Here is a 21,467-nt window from a genome sequence, read left to right on the forward strand (position 1 = left end):
AAAATGCACAGAAACTTACACATGCATGTTTTTAATATACTATTTCAAAGCCTTCACTTACTGATCTTCACCACTGCCACAAAGTCCAACCATGTGACTCACCCAAGTGCCTCAGATTCAAACTCCTCGCTCTAAAGTCTAAATTCCACCAATCTCAAACTTTAATTCATCCTCAAATCCTGTCATAACAGCTCAGTTCTAGATAAAAATAATGACTGTGGCTCTCGTGCTGCCCTCTACCGCCGCCTACTGGACTGTCTGCTGTAATGACAACATCGCCATACCTGTCACTTAGGGACTTCTTCAGATTTTCGAAAGTGCTTTTGCAAGGAAGGTGCCGTCACAGCTCTGGGGTCCAAAGCCCCAAATCCAGCGGTCTGCGCCTGGGGTCCATCCTTCTGTTATTGCTTCTAAATCCTTTCCATTATGCTATGATAGACACATCGTGTGCAGGCATCTCCGCCATTTTAGCTTTTTCTCTTACTGCCTGCTTCACTCAGAGATGAGTAGACAGCCTTTAGGATTCAGCAGAGGGCACTGGATTACGTCTTTCATAACTGAGGCTGTGGTTAGCAAAATAGGAAGTTGTAATGAGAACACTATACTGAGAATCAGAGCAGGCCTACAGATTCAAGCTTTGCTATTTTTTTAGCTGTATGACCAGTCACTTGACCTCTCTGAAATCTCAGTATATAAAATTGAATGAAGTTGGTTAATATTGGAGGATCTCTATGGACTTTCCTGACCTGCTAGAAATTTGGGAGTCTTTTCTGTTGTTTACATTCTCTACTGTCTTTACATTTACAAACTAGTCCACATCCATCTTTACTCTCAGAGCAACATTTCTAAAATTGAATCACATACATACATTTATTTATTTATTTATTTATTTGTTTGTTTGTTTATTTATTATTCATGAGAGACACGCACGCACACACACACACACAGAGGCAGAGACACAGCCAGAAGGAGAAGCAAGCTCCATGCAAGGATGTGGGACTCTATCCTGGAACTCCAGGATAATGCCCTGGGCCGAAGGCAGGCACTAAACTGCTGAGCCACCCAGGGGTCCCCACACTTAGGTGGTGGAAGGGGAGGAAGGCGGGGGGTGGGGGTGACTGGGTGGTGGGCACTTAGGGGGGCACTTGACAGGATGAGCATTGGGTGTTATTCTGTATGTTGGCAGATTGAACACCAATAAAAAATAAATTTATTATTAAAAAAATAATAAAATAAATCCTATAATTCTTTCCTTTGCCCCAAAGAAAGAGCTCAAACTTTCTACTGTGACATCAAAAACCTTCATAACCTGGTTTTTTTTTCTCTGACTTCTACCCTTGTCATTTTACTCCTAAACATGACACAGTTTAGGTAGCATGGCTCCCATTGACATAAAAGACTAGGTGAGATGCTGATTTAATATTTATCCCAGGGACACCTGGGTGGCTCAGAAGTTGAGCCTCTGCCTTTGGCCAGGGGCATGATCCTGGAGTCCCTGGATCCGGTCCCACATTGGGCTCCCTGCATGGGGCCTGCTTATCTCTCTGCCTGTGTCTTTACCTCTCTCTCTGTGTCTCTCATGAATAAATAAATTAATTATTTTTAAAAATTATCTTTATCCCAGCATTTGTCAAAATCTACCTTAATTATCTTTCCCCCTGTCTAGACTTCGAGCTTCTTGAAAGCAGGAACCACTGCTGAATCTCCAGCTCCTAGAACAATGCATGGTACTTTGTCATTGTTCAATAAATATTTGTTGATGAATGAATTATTATATGTTGCTGAATCTCCAAAGCCTATCACCACACCATACATATAGTAGATGGTTAATGAACATTGAGTGAATAAATGAATTTTCAAAATCTCATTAGCTTCTCCAATATTTCTTGCATCCTATCCTTCTTTCTTTAGTACCTTGTCAAGCACTAATCATCTCTACCTGGGTTATTGGAAAATCTCTTTTTTTTTTTTTTTTTTTTTTTTGGAAAATCTCTTAACTAGTTTCCCAAACTTAGTCTTTCTCTAATTAAGACAATTAAAAAAACACACACAATTCTACAATACTATTTTTTGTTCCAAAATCATCCAGGACTCCCTATTGCTTTAAGCATCAAGTCTAAATTTTCTCACCAAGCAATGGAGAACCTTCTCTAACCTGGCCATTCATTAGCCTAATGATCCAGGCAAACAAGGTTGTTTCTTTTTCCTCAACTCATGCTCTACTTGTTCCATTCCATATACAATAAGACCAGGTGAGAAATAATAATATAATACATACAATAGCACAAAGTTCTTTTTTTTCTAAATGCTTTAATAGGTAACATTTATTGAAAACATTATGTCAGACGATCTTAGCATGCTTATATGCTGAATCTCATTGACTCCTTTCAGCAGCCTTCTGAGGTATGTGCTATTGTTATTTCTATTTAACAGATGAGAAAACCAAAGCACAAAGAAGCAAGGTATTTTGACCAATTTAACACAGCTGATAAATGTCAGAGCTTGAACTGGAACCCAGGCTCTCTGATTCCTGAGGCCACACTTGTGCAGTTCATACATTTGTGCTATTGTATTTTGTGATTAAGAGCCAGACTCTAGAGCTACACTGCTCTCTTCAAATCCCATTCTTCTTTCTAGCTGTGTGAAGTTGGGCAAGTGTCTTCACCTAGCTGAGCCTCATTTTCCTCATCTGTAATATAGAATTATAATAAGGCTCATATGAAGATTAAATGAGCTAATTTAAAAATAATAAAAAAATAAAAATAAAAAATAAATGAGCTCATTTACAGAGAATATTGATACCAGGTAAGCATTACATAAATATTACCTATAATTATTACTTTATTTTATATCATCCTGATTTTTAAATTTTTTATATTGCTTTTATCTTTTTTCCTGCTTTACTGATATGTTATTAACATATAACATATATTAGTATAAGGAGAAGTTGTGATGCTTTAATGCACCTACATATTGTAAAATGATTACCACAATAAGATTAGTTAACACCCTCATTCCCTCATATAACTACCATTCTTTTGGTAGCACTAATATTTAAGATCTACATGCAACAACTTTCAAGAATATAATACAGTACTGTTAATTATAGTTGCAATGACATGCATTTGAGCCCCAGAACTTATTTATCTTATTACAGGAAGCCTGTGCCCTTGATCAATGTCTTTCCATTTCCCTCATCCCACAGTCTCTGACAATCATGGTTTTATTCTTTATTTCTATGAAATGCCAGCAGTATTTTTCACAGAACTACGACAAACAATCCTAAAATTTGTATGGAACCACAAAATCCCTGAATAGCCACAGCATTCTTGAAAAAGAAAAAGCAGAGCTGGAGGCATCATAATTCCATACTTCAAGTTTTATTACAAAGCTGTAGAGATCAAAATTGTATGGTACTGGCACAAAAATAGACACATAGATCAATAGAACATAATAGAAAACCCAGAAATGACCCCACAACAATATGGTCAATTAATTGTGGACAAAGCAAGAAAGAATATTCAATGGGAAAAAGTCTCTTCAACAAATGATGTTGAAGAAACCAGACAGCTACATGCAAGAGAATGAAACTGGACCACTTTTTTATATACCATACGCAAAAATAAATTCAAAATGAATTAAAGACCTAAATATGAGAAATTCAAAATGAATTAAAGACCTAAATATGAGACCTGAAACCATAAAAATCATAGAAGAGAGCACAGAGAGTATTTTTTCTGACATCAGCTGTAGCAACATTTTTTCTAGATGTCTCCTGAGACAAGGAAAACAAAATAAAAAGCACACTATTGGGATTACACCAAAATAAAAAGCTTCTACTCTGGGAAAGAACCTATCAACATAAAAGGCAACTTGCCGAATAGGAGAAGATGCTTGCAAATAACATATCTGATAAAAAGTTAGTATCCAAAATATACAAAGAACGTATAAAACTTGACAGTTCCCCAAATAATCCAGCTTAAAAATGTGCAGAAGTGGGCTATTTAGGGGGCTCAGTTACTTAAATGTCTAACTCTTGATTTCAGCTGAGGTCATGATTTCAGTGTTGTGAGATTGACCCCTCTGTAGGCTCTGTGCTGGGCACAGAGCCTGCTTAAAATTCTCTCTTTCCCTCTCCCTTTGCCTCTGCCCCAACCTGTCCCTCTCTCAAAAAAAAAAAAAAAAAAAAGAAAAGAAAAAAAGAAAAGAAAAAGACATGAATAGATGTTTTTTCCGAAGAAGATATCCAGGTGACCAACAGACACATGAAAAGATGTCCAACATCACTCATCACCAGGGAAATGCAAATCAAAATTACAATGAGATATCACCTCACACTTGTTAGAATGGCTAAAATGAAAAACATAGGAGACAAAAAGTGTTGGTGAGGATATGGAGAATGAGGAACCCTCTTGCACTGTTGGTAGGTCTACACTGGAATTAAAATAAAAAACTTAATTTAAAAAGAAGATACATGCCAGTATCAGGTGCAAAGTAGTGTAATAAGGACTGTTATACTGAGAGTTTAAAATTCTCCACTGTCACACCATACAACCATTTGGCTGTGTGATCCTTGATCACTTCTTGCTCCTCTGTGAACCTCAGTTTCCTCATCTGTAAAATGAAGATTAACATGTTTAGCCCCGCGTCTGGAAAGGTGCAGGCTCCGCTGAACCCGGCCTCACGCAGCGGCGGCCGGAGCTGGCGCGGGATGGTCGCGGGCCCCCGCGGAGCCGAGGCGGTAGCCCGAGAGCCCAGGGAAGTTTTTGGAGCCCTGAGGGATACAGCAGTTTGGTCAATATTGTTTTAACATGCTTCAAATAAATCAGCCTTTTTATTTACAGCTTCTCTCCAAGATAAAATGGCAAACCCCAAAGAGAAAACTCCAATGTGTCTGGTAAATGAGTTAGCCCGTTTCAATAGAGTCCAACCCCAGTATAAACTTCTGAAAGAAAGAGGGCCTGCTCATTCGAAGATGTTCTCAGTGCAACTGAGTCTTGGTGAGCAGACATGGGAATCCGAAGGAAGCAGTATAAAGAAGGCCCAACAAGCTGTTGCTAATAAAGCTTTGACTGAATCTACACTTCCCAAACCAGTTCAGAAACCACCCAAAAGTAATGTTAATAATAACCCAGGTAGTATAACTCCAACTGTGGAACTGAATGGGCTTGCTATGAAAAGGGGAGAGCCTGCCATCTACAGGCCATTAGATCCAAAGCCTTTCCCAAATTATAGAGCTAATTACAACTTTCGGGGCATGTACAATCAGAGGTATCATTGCCCAATGCCCAAGATATTTTATGTTCAGCTGGCTGTAGGAAATAATGAGTTTTTTGGGGAAGGGAAGACCCGACAAGCTGCTAGACACAATGCTGCAATGAAAGCCCTCCAAGCACTGCAGAATGAACCTATTCCAGAAAAATCACCTCAGAATGGTGAATCAGGAAAAGAAATGGATGATGACAAAGATGCGAATAAATCGGAGATCAGCTTAGTGTTTGAAATAGCTCTGAAGCGAAATATGCCCGTCAGTTTTGAGGTTATTAAAGAAAGTGGACCTCCACATATGAAAAGCTTTGTTACTCGGGTGTCAGTGGGAGAGTTCTCTGCAGAAGGAGAGGGAAATAGCAAAAAACTCTCCAAGAAGTGCGCTGCAACCACCGTCCTACAGGAGCTTAAGAAACTTCCGCCTCTTCCTGTGGTTGAAAAGCCAAAATTATTTTTTAAAAAACGCCCTAAAACAATAGTAAAGGCTGGACCAGAGTATGGTCAAGGAATGAATCCCATTAGCCGCCTGGCTCAAATTCAACAGGCCAAAAAGGAAAAGGAGCCAGATTATGTTTTGCTTTCAGAAAGAGGAATGCCTCGACGTTGGGAATTTGTGATGCAGGTCAAAGTAGGCAATGAAGTTGCTACTGGAACAGGACCTAACAAAAAGATAGCCAAAAAAAAAATGCTGCGGAAGCAATGCTGTTACAGCTTGGTTATAAAGCATCCACTAGTCTTCAAGATCAACTTGACAAGACAGGGGAAAACAAAGGATGGAGTGGTCCAAAGGCTGGGTTTCCTGAACCAACAAATAACACTCCAAAAGGAATTCTTCATTTGTCTCCTGATGTTTATCAAGAGATGGAAGCCAGCCGCCACAAAGTAATCTCTGGCACTACTCTAGGCTATTTGTCACCCAAAGATATGAACCAACCCTCAAGCTCTTTCTTCAGTATATCTCCCACATCGAATAGTTCAGCTACAATTGCCAGGGAACTCCTAATGAATGGAACATCTCCTACAGCTGAAGCCATAGGTTTAAAAGGAAGTTCTCCTACTCCCCCTTGTTCTCCAGTACAACCTTCAAAACAACTGGAATATTTAGCAAGGATTCAAGGCTTTCAGGTATGAATTAAAAGCAAAAACAAAACCAAGAAAACAAATTCATTAGCCCCAAATCCTTCATCTCTATCCATCAGAAAGCTCATCCTTGCCTACTAGTGTGACCTATATGCCACTTACATTGTAAAGTATTAGGAACACAGAGGTCAGAAGAAAGAGAGCCATATGCACGTGCCTCATTTTCTTTTATTTTCATTCTACGCATTCATCTTTTGCTGCCTGGCTCTCCTCCATTTTCCTTCTTCTTCCTCTTATTTTCTTTTTAAACATTTTTAATTCTCTGTTCTGTCTTCCAGTTGGTCTTGATTGGGTGCATTTATCTCCTCACTCTGTCTTCCACAAACAAAAATTCTGCCTTCATACATTTGGTATTAGTCTTTAGCACTAAGTTCTCTCTCATTTACAATAAGGCTAAGTTTTTCTAATAATGATTTTAATTTCATAGCAGTTCCGAAGTTGGCATTCTATTGCTAGTAATGATTCAGGTATACCGTGAAGGTACAACATCTTAGAACTCTATTATCTTAGAAGTTAATTAAACATGGTATTAGAACAATAATGACATACTTTCTAGTTGTTTGAGGCATAAAAACATGTATTTGTTTTAGTGGATCATGTTTTGAACAGTCTAGGGTAGCACCTGTCTCATGGTACTTACTAACAGTTTTGTTTCATTAGGCAGTCTAACTCCAGCTCACAGCTCACTGAACTTGTGTATATGAGTTTGGGGATGGAAATTTTTTTCCCTATTTATTCTTTGTTCCTTTAAAAAAAAAAACCCAGCAAACCCAACAGTCCTTTCTGGATAGAGCTTTTAAAAGAATTGTTAACTCTAGGGAGAGGAAATACCTATGTTCTGATTTCTTAGTTGCTTTGAAAATCATGTACTGAACTCTAAATGCTGACCTGACCGGATGAACAGCCATGTGCTCATGCGTAGAAAGAGTGTACTGCACCCTCAGATTTCACTGTTTTCATCCCCTTTTCCATCTTAGTCTTATTCCTTAAGACCAAAAACTGTAATTTCCTTTAGAGATACTCCTAGAAGCTCTGTATTGTATAGAATAATCATGTATTTATAAACGTTTTACAAGTTTAGATATAAAAAAAAAACAAGTTTAGATATAAATCAGAAAGAAGATCATGTGTTTTTGGCAGGTATTTTGCATGTTTTTTTTTTGTTTGTTTGTTTGCCTTCACAGAAACCCGATTCTTTCAAATCTATGCCAGGTAATCGTTAGTGTTTTTAATTATTAATATGAAATTGAAGAAGCTGTTACCAATTATTGGCTCTGTCGTCTGAAATTTTAAACACTTAATTTAAAGTTAAAATTTTAGAATTTGTTTTTGTTGTTTACCTTAAGAATGACAATAAATCACTGTTTAAAATAAAAAAAAACATGTTTAGCCTACAAGTTTGTCATAAGACTCAATGAAAGTGCTTTGACAAATGCAAAGTGCTATCCAAATTAGAAATATCATTATAGAAGGGGGGCAAGATGGCGGAAGAGTAGGGTCCCCAAGTCACCTGTCCCCACCAAATTACCTAGGTAACTCAAATCATCCTGAAAACCTACGAATTCGACCTGATATTTAAAGAGAGAATAGCTGGAATGCTACAGTGAGAAGAGTTCACACTTCTATCAAGGTAGAGAGATGGAAAAAAAAATAAAGAAATAAAAAGCATCAAAGAGGGAGGGGTCCCATGAGGAGCCAGGCTCAGGCCCCCGGAGAGTGCCCCCAGGACTTTAAAGCCCCATCCAGAGAAGTAGGAGCTTCACCAATCTTCCCGGACGGAAAGGCACTCACAGGGAGTTGGAGCAGGATCCCAGGAGGGGCAAGGATGCCCTCAGACTCCCAGGGACACTAACAGAGGACCTGCACCCCAGGGGAGAGCAGGTCACACACTGTGGCCAAGCTCCCTAAAGGGCTGCAAAGTGCGCCCAGCTGGGCCCGGGGGCAGTTCAGAGGCGGCTCCACGGGGAGGGGGGGAGGTGGGGGCTGTGCGGTCCGGGGGTGCGATTCTAGCAGCACAGGCCCCGGGCCCAGGGCGCCAGGGGAAAAAACCCAGGATCAGGTGCTCCCCCTGGGACAGGCAGAGGCCGAGAGGGCACAGTAAAGCAAAGATTCTCCTGCTGCAGGACGGCCCCAAGGTGTATAGATCAGTAGCCCCCCACCCGGGAGCATCCAGGCCCATGCAGACTGGGAGCTGCAGTAGTTACTGCAGGAGCTGACTCCAGGGCTGGAGAGCTGGCCGTGGCCAATGTTGTCCCTCCTGGGGCCTCACAAGATAAGCAACCCCCATGGAGCCTCACAGTGGCCTCACAGGATAAACAGGATAAACAACTCCCACTGAACCGTGCACCAGGCAGGGGGCTGAGCAACTCCCCCAGGTGCTCACACCTGAGAATCAGCACAGCAGGCCCCTCCCCAAGAAGACCATCTAAAAGGACAGGGGAAAAGCAAGTAATTGACCAAGAAGCACTGGAAAGTTCCAGGGGAAGTCAAGGGCTTTACAGTATGCAGAATCAGAGGATACTTCCCCTTGATTTTTGTTTTCTGTTTGTTCCCCTCCCCTTTTTTTCTTTATTCTTCTTCTTTTTTCTCCCTTTTTCTCCTTTTTCCAATATAACTTGTTTTTGGCCACTCTGCACTGAGCAAAATGACTAGAAGGAAAAACTCACCTCAAAAGAAAGAATCAGAAATAGTCCTCTCTCCCACAGAGTTACAAAATCTGGATTACAATTCAAGGTCAGAAAGCCAATTCAGAAGCACAATTATAAAGCTACTGGTGGCTCTAGAAAAAAAGCATAAAGGATTCAAGAGACGTCATGACTGCAGAAATTAGATCTAATCAGGTTGAAGTTAAAAATCAATTAAATGAGATGTAATCCAAACTATAGGTCCTAAAGATGAAAGTTAATGAGGTAGAAGAACAAGTGAGTGACATAGAAGACAAGTTAATGGCAAGGAGAGAAACTGTGGAAAAAAAGAGAAAAACAAAAGATCATGACATAGGTTAAGGGAAATAAATGACAGCCTCGGAAGGAAAAATCTACATTTAATTGTGGTTCCCGAGGGCGCCAAAAGGGACAAAGGTCCAGAATATGTATTTGAACAAATCATAGCTGAGAACTTCCCTAATTTGGGGAGGGAAACAGGCATTCAGATCCAGGAGATAGAGGGAGCCCCCCCCCAAATCAATAAAAACCGCTCAACCTCTCGACATTTAATAGTGAAACTTGCAAATTCCAAAGATAAAGAATAGATCCTTAAAGCAGCAAGAGACAAGAAATCTCTTTTATGGGGAGAAATATTAGATTAACAGCAGCCCTCTCCAGAGAGACCTGGACGGCCAGAAAGGGCTGGCAGGATATATCCAAGGTACTAAATGAGAAGAACATGCAGCCAAGCTGCATGGATAAAGCCAAGTCTTTATCCAGCAAGGATCTCATTCAGAATAGAAGAAGAAATAAAGAGCTTCCAAGATAGGCAGAAACTGAAAGAATATGTGACCACCAAACCCACTCTGCAAGAAATACTAAGGGGAACCCAGTAAAAGAAAGAGGAAGTCCAAGGGAACAATCCACAAAAATAGGGACTGAATAGGTATCATGATAACACTAAATTCAAATCTTTCAATAGTAACTCTGAACGTGAATGGGCTTAATGACCCCATCAAAAGGTGCAGGGTTTTAGACAGGATAAAAAAAGCAAGACCCATCTATTTGTTGTCTACAAGAGACTCATTTTAGACAGAAGGACACCTACAACCTGAAAATAAAAGGTTGGAGAACCATTTACCATTCAAATGGTCCTCAAAAGAAAGCAGGGGTAGCCATCCTTATATCAGATAAACTAAAATTTACCCCGAAGACTGTAGTGAGAGATGAAGAGGGACACTATCTCATACTCAGAGGATCTATCCAACAAGAGGACTTAACAATCCTCAATATATATGCCCCGAATGTGGGAGCTGCCATGTATATCAACCAATTAATAACCAAAGTAAAGACATCCTTAGATAATAATACACTAACGGTGGGAGACTTCAACATGGTGCTTTCTGCAAATGACACATCTTCTAAAACCAACATCACCAAAGAAACAAGGGCGTTAAATGATACACTGGACCATATGGATTTCACAGATATATACAGATTTTTCCATCTGAACGGAACTGAATACACATTCTTCTCAATGCACATGGAACTTTCTCCAAAATAGACCACATACTGGGTCACAAATCACATTTCAATGGAGACCAAAAGATTGGGATTCTCCCCTGCATATTTTCAGACCACAATGCTTTGAAACTTGAAATCAATCACAAGAAGAAATTTGGAAGAAACTCAAACACGTGGAGGTTAAAGACCATCCTGCTAAAAGATGAATGGTTTAACCAGAAAATTAGAGAAGAATTAAAAACATTCATGGAAACTAATGAAAATGAATATATAACCATTCAAAATCTTTGAGATACAGCAAAAGCGGTCCTAAGAGGGAAATACATTGCAATAAAAGCATCCTGGAAAAAAATTGGAAAAAAAGGCAAACATACAAAACTAACCTCACACCTAAAGGAACTGGAAAAAGAACAAGTAAAACCTACACCAAGCAGAAGAAGAGAGATAATAAATATTGAAACAGAACCCAATGAAATAGAGACAAGAAGAACTGTGGAACAGATCAACAAAACCAGGAATTGGTTCTTTGAAATAATTAATAAGATAGATAAACCATTAGCCAGTCTTATTAAAAAGAAACGAGAAAAGACTCAAATTTAAAAAATCATGAATGTGAGAGGAGAGATCACAGCTAATACCAAGGAAATGCAAACGATTTTTAAAACGTGTTATGAGCAACTACATACCACCAAATTAGACAATCTAGAAGAAATGGATGCATTTCTGGAAAACCACAAATTATCAAAACTGGAATGAGAAGAAATAGAAAACCATAACAGGCCAAGAACCAGGGAGGAAATTGAAGCAGTCATCAAAAACCTCCCAAGACACAAAAGTCCAGGGCGAGATGGCTTCCCAGGGGAATTCTATCACACATTTAAAGAGAAACACTACTTATTCTACTAAAGCTATTTCTAAAGATAGAAAGAAACAGTATATGTCCAAACTCATTTTATGAGGCCAGCATCACCTTGATTTCAAAACCAGACAAAGACCTTACCAAAAAAGAGAATTATAGACTAATATCTCTGATGAGCATAGATGCAAAGATTCTCAACAAGATACTAGCCAAAAGGATCCAACCATACATTAAGAATATTATTCATCATGACCAAGTGGGATTTATCCCTGGGATGCAAGGATGGTTCAACACTTGTAAAACAATCAACATGATAGATCACATCAACAAGAGAAAAACCAAGAACCATACGATTCTCTCAATAGATGCAGAGAAAGAATTTCACAAAATACCCCATCCATTCCTAATCAAAACTCTTCAGAGTGTAGGGATAGAGGGAACAATTCTTTAAGATGGTAGCTTAAAAGCCATCTATGAAAAGCCCACAGCGAGTATCATTCTCAATGGTGAAAAACTAAGAGCCTTTCCCCTAAGATCAGGAATCCAACAGGGATATCCATTCTCACCACTGCTATTCAACATAGTATTAGAAGTCCTAGCCTCACCAATCAGACAAAAAGAAATAAAAGACATTCAAATTGGCAAAGAAGAAGTCAAACTCTCCCTCTTTGCAGATGACATGATACGGTACATAAAAAACACAAAAGACTCCACCCCAAGATTGCTAGAACTCATACAGCAATTTGGCAGTGTGGCAGGATACAAAATCAATGCCCAGAAATCAGTGGCATTTCTATACACTAACAATGAGACTGAAGAAAGAGAAAATAAGGAATCAATCCCATTGACAATTGCACCCAAAAGCATAAGATACCTAGGAATAAACCTAACCAAAGAGGTAAAGGATCTATACCCTAAAAACTATAGAACCCTCCTGAAAGAAATTAAGGAAGACACAAAGAGATGGAAAAGTATTCGATGCTCATGAATTGGAAGAATTAAAAGTGTGAAAATGACTATTCTACCCAGGGCAATTTACACATTTAATGCAATCTCTATTAAAATATCATGGACTTTTTCAGAGAGTTGCAACAAATAATCGTAAGATTGTGTGGAATCAGAAAAGACCCTGAATAGCCAGGGGAATATTGAAAAAGAAAACCAGAGCCTGGGGTATCACAATGCTGATTTCAAGTTGTACTAGAAAGCTGTGAACATCAAGACTGTGTGGCACTGGCACATAAGCAGACACACGTACCAATGGAACAGAATAGAGAGCCAAGAAATAGATCCTCAAATCTATGGCCAACTAACATTCAACAAAGCAGGAAACACTGTTCACTGGAAAAAGTCTCTTCATTAAATGCTACTGGGAAAATTGGATGGCCACGTGCAGAAGAATGAAACTAGACCATTCTCTTACACTATACACAAAGATAAACTCAAAGTGGATGAAAGACCTAATCCTGGGACAAGAATCCATCAAAATCTTAGAGGAGAACACAGGCAACACCCTTTTCGAACTTGGCCACAGCAACTTGTTATAAGATACATCTATGAAGGCAAGGGAAACAAAAGCAAAAATGAACTATTGGGACTTTAGCAAGATTAAAAGCTTCTGCACAGCAAAAGAAACAGTCAACAAAACTGAAAGACAACCTACAGAATGGTTGAAGATTTTGCAAATGACATATCAGAAAAAGGGCTAGTATCAAAGATCAAATAACTTATGAAACTCAGCAGCAAAGAAACAAACATTCCAGTCATGAAATGGGCAAAAGACATGAACAGAAATTTCATCAAAGAAGACATAGACATGGCCATCAAGCACATGAAAAACTGCTCTGCCTCACTGGCCATCAGGGAAATACAAATCAAAACTACAATGAGATACCACCTCACACCAGTGAGAATGGTGAATATTAACAAGACAGGAAACAACAAATGTTGGAGAGGATGTGGAGAAAGGGGAACCCTCTTGCACTGTTTGTGGAAATGTGAACTGTTACAGCCACTCTGGAAAACTGTGTGGATGTTCCTCAAAGATTTAATAATAGAGCTATGCTACGACCCAACAATTGCACTACTGGGTATTTATTCCAAATATACAGATGCAGTAAAAAGGCAAGACACCTGCACCCCAATGTTTATAGCAGCAATGTCAACAATAGCCAAACTGTGGAAGGACCTTCGATGTCTTTCAAGAGATGAATGGATAAAGATGTGAGATATATATATATAAACATTACTCATCCATTAGAAATGATGAATATCCACCATTTGCTTTAATGTGGATGGAAATGGAGGGCATTATGCTGAGTGAACTAAGTCAATTCGAGAAGGACAATCATTATCTGGTTTTACTTCTACGGGGAATATAAGAAATAGTGAAAAGGATTATAGGGGAAAGGAGGGAAAATAAGTGGGAAAAATTAGAGAGAGTGACAATACTTGAGGGCTCCTAACTCTGGGACATGAACAAGGGGTAGTGGAAAGGGAGGCAGGTGGGGGGATGGGGTGACTGGGGGATGGGCACTGAGGGGGGCACTTTATGGGATGAGCACTGGTGTTATACTCTATATTCACAAATAGAACTTCAATAAAAAAATGAAAATAATAAAGAAACATACTCTTTGCTACCTAAATCCTTCCTGTACCTTTCTAGTGACAAAAAGCTTCCTTTGAACAAACACAGGAGTATAATAAATTTGCCAATCTCTTTAGGAAAACAATAGCCAGAGGCAGAATTAAAAGAATTCAGAGAATTCAAAAGCTGGACTTGTGGGAGATCTTCTGCAGGTGAGGCGGCATCTGGCCTGGCCTGTCTGTGGCCTCTAATGCTTCTGGAGTCTTGGAGAAGTTTCACAAATGTTGAACTGTGTTGCCTTTTGCCAGTGTTGCACCAACTGTGTATCTCAGCACTCCTCCTCAGGACGCCAGCCAGGGTTGGGGGGTAGGATGACAGAGAGCCACCCTAGAGGTCAAGGCAGGCTTGCTTACCCTGCTGTGGCTTTCAAGGTGCAGAGCTGTGCGTTATGGCTGCAATCAGCATTAGATGGGAGTCTAGGGAACTCTTAATTTCTTGGTATGGCTTTGGTGGCATAGCACTGTACGTGGAATTAGAAGGCTCTGAAATAGGGCAGCCCAGGTGGCTCAGCAGTTTAGTACCACCTTCAGCCCAGGGTGTGATCCTGGAGACCTGGGATAGAGTCCCACATCAGGCTCCCTGCATGGAGACTGCTTCTCTCTCTGCCTGTGTCTCTGCCTCTGTGTGTGTGTCCCTCATGAATGAATAAATAAATAAATAATCCTTAAAAAAGAAAAGGTGGCTCTGGAAATATTGTTGACTTTTCTTAAAAAGCAATTATACCATCTTGCCTGTAGTCATTTGCTTGTTTTGTTTTGGAGGACATTGTGAAACACACCTTCAAATTTCCTGCTAGGCACAGTGTATGCATTAGATTTAAATTTTCAATTGACTACTTAATTAGGTTGGAAATTACCCATTGGATTCTTCAATATTCATTTACCCTAAAAATAAAGCTTGTTACAGAAAACTTAGAGGTATTGTCCAATTAAAAAACATGCACCCTCCCACATTCTCAGGAACATTAGAAGATTAGATTTCCCCTTTCCAAAGAGCTAAGACAAAATCTGGTTCATGCCCATCCAAAATCTGGTTCATGCCCATCCAAAAGGATGATGAAGTGCAGGTTATGCAAGGACAATAGAAAGGTCAGCAAACTGGCAAAGTAGTCCAGGTTTACAGGAAGAAGAAGTATGTCATCTACATTGAATGAGTACAATGTGAAAAGGTCAATGGCATAACTGTCCATGTGGACATTCACCCTAGCAAGGTGGTTATCACTAGACTAAAACTGGACAAAGACTGGACAAAAGTGGCAGCAGGGATGGTAGAATTGAGCAGACAAATGTGAAGGCAACTTCTGATATTTGCAACTGCATTGCCATGTCTTATAGCTAGTACTCTCTACTTTCATGCAAATTATTTCTAACTGCACTTCATATAGCTTAACTGAGATAATGGAATGATGAACATAATCAACAGATGGCACATGAATCACTTGAGTATTTCAGGTGGTTTCTCCATTGAACATACCCACCTCAATGGATTGACTTTTTCATTCAACATAACTCCCTGGAGATTCATCAAAGTTGTTTTGTGTATCAATAGGTATCAATAGTTCATCCCATTTTGTTGCTGAGTACTATTTCATAGAATGTACACAGCACAGTTTGTTTGTCCATTAACACCTTGGAGAAAATCGTGGTTGTTTCCAGTTTGGGGCAATTACAAAATGAAGCTGCTTGCTGTGAACATTTATGTACAAGTTTTTGAGTGGACAATTTTTATTTATGTAGGATAAATGTCCAGGTATCTGACTATTTTGTCATATAATAATATATATTTAGATCTTTTTTTAACTATCAAACTATTTTTCAGAAAAGGTTCATCATTTTACCTTTTCACAAGCAATATATGAGTGATCCATATTGTCTATATTCTTGCTAGCATTCAGTATTATCACTATTATTTATTTTGGTCTTTTTCTTATGTGTATACTGATGTTACATTGTGAATTTATTTTGTATTTATCTGTTAGCCAGTTATACCATACATCTTTTTATGTGTTCATTTTACATCTGTTTATCATTTTCAGTAAAATGTCTCTTCACGACTTTTGCTCATTTTCTAATTGAATTGTTTATGCTGTTTCTTAAGTTATTCATTTCATCAGTTTTATGGAGATATAATTGACATAGAGCACTGTATAAGTTTAAGGTGTATAGCATAATGACTCACATATTATGGAATAATTAGCATAATTAGTTTAGTCAACATCTGTCATTTCATATAGATACAAAAAAAAGTTTTGTTTGTTTCTTTGATTTTTGCTTTTGAAGAGCACATTTAAAATCTAACTTTTTAGCAACTTTAAAATATACCATACAGTAGGGTTAATTATATCATAATATCGTACATTACATCTCTAGTATTTATTTATTTTATAGCTGAAAGTTTGTACCTTTTGACGACCTTCATCCAGTTGCCCCACAATACACCCTAACTCTGGTAACCACAAATCTGATCTCTTTTTCAGTGAGTTAGGTTTTTTTTTTTTTTTGTATTTTGTAGTTTAGACATATAAATGACCTCATATAGTATTTTTCTTTCTCTCTCTGACTCATTTCACTTAGCATAATGTTCTCAAGATCCATTCATGCTGTTGCAAAAGGCAAAAGTTCCTTTTTATTTTATTTTTTAAAGATTTTATTTATTTATTCATGAGAGACACACAGAGAAAGAGGCGGAGACACAGGCGGAGGGAGAAGCAGGCTCCACGCAGGGAGCCCAACGTGGGACTCCATCCCAGGGTCTCCAGGATCAGGCCCTGGACTGAAGGCAGCGCCAAACCACTGAGCCACTGGGGCTGCTCCAAAAGTTCCTTTTTAATGGCTGAAGAGTGTTCATTGCATGTGTGTATAGGGTATACATACATACACACACACACATATGTGTGTGTGTGTGTGTGTGTGTGTGTATTAGGAACTGTCATACTGCTTTCAATAGTGGATGTACCAATTTCCAATCCCTCCAACAGTGTGCAAAGGATATCCTTTTTCTACATTTTTTTAAAAATAAAGATTATTTGAGAGAGAGAGAAAGTGGTGGGAAGGGCACAGGGAGATGGGGAGAGAGAGTGAGAATCTCCATCAGACTCCTTTGAGTGCAAAGCCCTACACAGGGCTCAACTTGGGGCTCCATCTCAACACCCTGAGATCAAAGCCAAAATCAAGAGTCGAATACTTAACTGACTGAGCCACTAGGCCCCATTTCTTTCTCTATATATTTAACATTTATCTTTTGTCTTTTTGATAATAGTATTGTAACAGATTTAAAGTGATATCTCACTGGGTTTTGACTTGCATTTATTTAATGATTGCTTACGTTGAGAGCCTTTTCATGTATGTGTTGTCCATTTGTGTGTCTTCATTGAAAAATGTCTATTTGGGTCCTTTGGCCATTTTTTAACTGGATTGTTTGTCTTGCTATTAAGTTGTAATAAGTCTTCATATATTAATGCCTAATCACATATATTATTTGAAACTGGAATCCATAGGCTGCTTTTTCATTTTGTTGATTATTTCTTTTGTTGTGCAGGTGCTTTTTAGTTTAAAGTAATTTCATTAGTTTACTTTTTGATGTTGATTTTGTTGCTTTTTCTGTAGGTGTCATAACCAAAAAAAAATCTTTGTTAAGACCCATGTTAAGGGGCTTTTATTTCCATTCTAGGAGTTTCATGTTTTGGGATCTTACATGCAAATCTTTAATGCAATTCAAAGTGATTTTTGTAAATGAAGTGGGATGGGGTCTTTTTCCATTCTTTTATGTATGAATATTCTATTTTCCCAGCATGATTTATTGAAGAGATTCTTGTCTCCATTGAGTATTTGTGGGACTCTTATTAAATGTTAGTTGACCATATGCTCATGGATTTATTCCTGGGCTCTAAATACTGTTCTATTGATCTATTTGCCTGTTTTTAGTTCAGTACCATACTTCTTTTTATTATTATAGCTTAATGATATAGCTTGAAATCGGGAACTGTGAAGCCTCCTACTTTGCTCTTTCTCAGGATTGCTTTGGCTTTTTGGAGTCTTTTGAAGTTCTATACAAATTGTAAAATTGTTTTATTTCTTTTATATTAAAAATGTCATTAAATTCTTCACAGGGATTGCATTAACAGTGTAGATGGGTTTGGGTTGTATGAGCATTTTAATAATAGTAATTTTTCCAATCCATGAATACTAGATACCTTTCCATTTATTTCTGTCTTCTTCAATTTCTTTCATCAATGCTTTATAGTTTTCAGTGCAGAGACCATTAACTTCCTTGGTTAAGTTTATTCCTAAGTATTTTATTGTTTTTGGTGCTGCTATAAATGAGATTGTTTTCTTCATTTTTTCCAAATATTTTTTATTATTATATAAAAATGCTACTGATTCTTGTATGTTCGTTTTGTATCTATAAGCTTTACTGACTTTTTTATTGTTTGTTTTGTTTTGTTTTGTTTTGTTTTTGGTGAAGCATTTAGGATTTTCTAAACATAAAATGTCAATTGCAGATAAAGACAATTTTACTTCTTAATTTCTAATTCATATTATTTTAACTTCTCTTTCTTGCCTGATTGTCTCATCTTTAAAAAAAAAAAACCTTTTAAACTTTGCCATTGAATATGATGGTAGTTATAGATTTGCCATGTATGGCATTTACTATGTTGAGGCACACTCCACTATACCTAAAATATTGAGAGCTTTTATCCTGAACAGATACTGAATTCTGTAAAATGGTTTTCTGCAGCTATTGAGATACTAATGAAATCTTTTCTTTCATTTAATCAATGTTACATATTAAATTTATTGACTTAATATGTTGAATATCTTTGAATCCCAGGAATAAATTCCACTTGATTTTGGTAAATGATCCTTTTAAGATGCTTTTAAATTTGGTTTGTTAACAACTAGAATTTTTCATCTATACTGATCAGAGATATTTGGCCTATAGTTTTTTTTTTCTTTTAGTGTCTTTTCTGGCTTTGATATTAGAGTGATGTTGGTTTCATAAAATAAGTTTGGGAATGTCTCAATCTCCAATTTTTGTAAGAATTTGAGAAAGTTTAGCATTAATTCAGCTTCAAGTGTTTGGTAAATTTTACCAGTGAAGCCATCTGGTTCTGTGCTTTCCTTTCTTTTTCTCTTATATTTAATTCAAAAATATTTTTTTAACTTTATGCTTAAAATCAAGTTAGTTAACAGTGTAATATTGATTTCAAGTGTATAATACACTGATTCAACAATTCTATAGAACACCCAGTGCTCATCACAAGGGCACTCCTCAATCCTCACCACCTATTTGACCCATCCTCCCATGGACCTCCCGGCTGGTAACAATCAGTTTGTTCTCTATAGGTTAAGAATCTATTTCCTGGGTGCCTGGGTGGCTCAGTTGGTTAAGCATCTGCCTTTGGCTTGGGTCATGATATGGGACATCTCAGCAGAGAGCCTGTTACTCCCTCTCCCTCTGACACCTCCCCCCCACTTATACTCTCTCTACTCTTGCACTCTGTCAAATAAATAAATAAATAAATAAATAAATAAATAAATAAATCTTAAAAAGATAATCTATTTCTTGATTTACTTCTCTCTCTTATTTTTGATTATTGATTTATTATTGATCAATAATCTTCAGCTTATTCAATTCCACATATGAGTGAAATCATATAGTATTTGTCTTTCTCTGACTTATTTTGCTTATGAGAGACACAGAGAGAGGCAGAGACAGGCAGAGAGAGAGAAGCAGGCTCCATGCTGGGAGCCCAATGTGGGACTCAATCCCGGGACTCCTGGATCACGCCCTGAGTCAAAGTCAGGCACTAAACCACTGAGCCGCCCAGGTGTCCCAGTATTTTTATATTCCTTGGGCAAATACCTCGTAGTGCAATTGCTGGATCACAGGGTAGTTCAATTTTTGACTTTGTGAGGAACCTCCACACATTGACTTGCATTTCTCTGATAATGAATGATGTTGAGCATCTTTTCAGATTTCTGTTGGCCATCTGTATGTCTTCTCTGGAAAAATGTCTATTCATGTCTTCCACCTATTTCTTGACTAGATTATTACTATTTACCTATTTATTTATTTTTATTGTTTTTTGCTCCCCCACCCGTGCCCCGACTGCCCCAAGGCCTTCTCCTACCCCTCCAAGCTGGCAGCCCACCGCCTCACACACAGTGGTGCCCGCCCACACCCCTGCCCACACTGCCCAAAGGCCTTTGGCCACCGCTCCAAGTTGGCAGCCCACCTCTGGACCCACGCACCTGCCCGCCCCTACCCATGCCCCGACTGCCCCAAGTCTTTCTGCTACCCCTCCAAGCTTGCGGCCCACCGCCACACGCACCATGCCACCGAAGCCCGCCCCTATCCTTGCCCTCACTGCCCCAAGGCTTTTTCATTCCCCTCCAAACTGGCCGCCCACCGCCTCTGTCATGATCCCCCGACCGCACCAGGCAGCCAGGCCACAGCCCGGCATCGCTGCTCCAGCTGCGACCAGGCCTTTGGCCAAAGACGACTCCTGCTCCTTCACCAGCGCAGCCACCACCAGGCTGAAAGCCAGGGGGAGCGAGAGTGAATCCTCCCCCTTGGCTCACGGCCCCCTCTGCTGCCTTTTTTTTTTTTTTGAATAGAATATAGCAATCTACAAACACTTTATTAGCAAGAATAAAACAAGTGCAGCTCAGGAGAAAAGGGGGAGGGGTCTTCCTTTCCCCTCAAAGGCATCATGAGGTCTCTTGAGGAAGGGGTGGGTCAGCACAAGGGGGGACCCCAATGTCTCACAAGCTGGATGGAATCAGACAAAAGTAATCCGTGTCCGGGCAGTGTTAACCTGCCAGACGTTTAACTCATACTCATCTAGAGCCGCCTGGAACTGGGCAGGCGTGAAGCCTCGGGATATGCAGCGCTGCTCCGCTTCTGAGAACCGCACACTTCGGCCATCGGAGACCAGCTCCCGGACAGTGGCAAAGATCACATCTGCGGGTCTCTAAGTTCTTTATAGATTTTGGATACTAATCCTTTATCACAAATGCCATTTGCAAATATCTTCTCCCATTCTGTAGGTTTGCTTTTAGGTTTATTGATTGCTTCATTCACTGTGTAGATTTTTATTTTGATGAAGTTCCAAATCTTTTATTTTTGCTTTTGTTTCAACTTGCCAAGGGAGACATATCAAAAAATAACCTGCTATTACTAAAGCCAAAGAAGTTACTGCCTCTGTTCTCTTGTAGGATGTTTATGGTTTCAGGGATTACAGTTAGGTCTTTAATCCATTTATTTTTGTGTATGGTATAAGAAAGAAGTCCAATTTCACTCTTTTGCATGTTGTTCTCCAATTTTCCTAATACCATTTGTTTTTTTTTTGTTTTGTTCTTATAAATTTAAATTTCATTGG

General features: G+C 38.8%; 2 protein-coding genes across 2 annotated transcripts; both read left to right on the forward strand.

The window, feature by feature from the left end:
• Nucleotides 1-4,727: 4,727 nt before the first annotated feature.
• LOC112910628 (double-stranded RNA-binding protein Staufen homolog 2-like) lies at nt 4,728-7,421 on the forward strand. The gene is given in 2 exon segments (XM_072744925.1): nt 4,728-5,944; nt 5,947-7,421. Coding segments are annotated over 2 exon segments (1,536 nt in total). The 5' UTR covers nt 4,728-4,861; the 3' UTR covers nt 6,400-7,421.
• A 1,881-nt stretch (nt 7,422-9,302) lies between these two features.
• Nucleotides 9,303-20,651, forward strand: LOC140596111 (zinc finger protein 575-like). Its single transcript, XM_072743500.1, has 2 exons — nt 9,303-9,329; nt 20,133-20,651. The coding sequence occupies exons 1-2, from the start codon at nt 9,303-9,305 to the stop codon at nt 20,646-20,648; spliced, it is 543 nt and encodes a 180-aa protein (XP_072599601.1). The 3' UTR covers nt 20,649-20,651.
• Nucleotides 20,652-21,467: the final 816 nt, after the last annotated feature.

This window comes from Vulpes vulpes, chromosome X (genome assembly GCF_048418805.1).
Source record: "Vulpes vulpes isolate BD-2025 chromosome X, VulVul3, whole genome shotgun sequence".
In the NCBI taxonomy this organism is placed as follows: Eukaryota; Metazoa; Chordata; class Mammalia; order Carnivora; family Canidae; genus Vulpes; species Vulpes vulpes.

Excerpts from the sequence above, each read along its gene's own strand:
- LOC140596111 (XM_072743500.1), top strand. The coding sequence starts at position 9,303 with ATGAAAGTTAATGAGGTAGAAGAACAA. Across the intron at positions 9,330-20,132 it reads TTAATGAGGTAGAAGAACAA|ATTATTACTATTTACCTATT; the intron begins GTGAGTGACATA and ends TTTCTTGACTAG.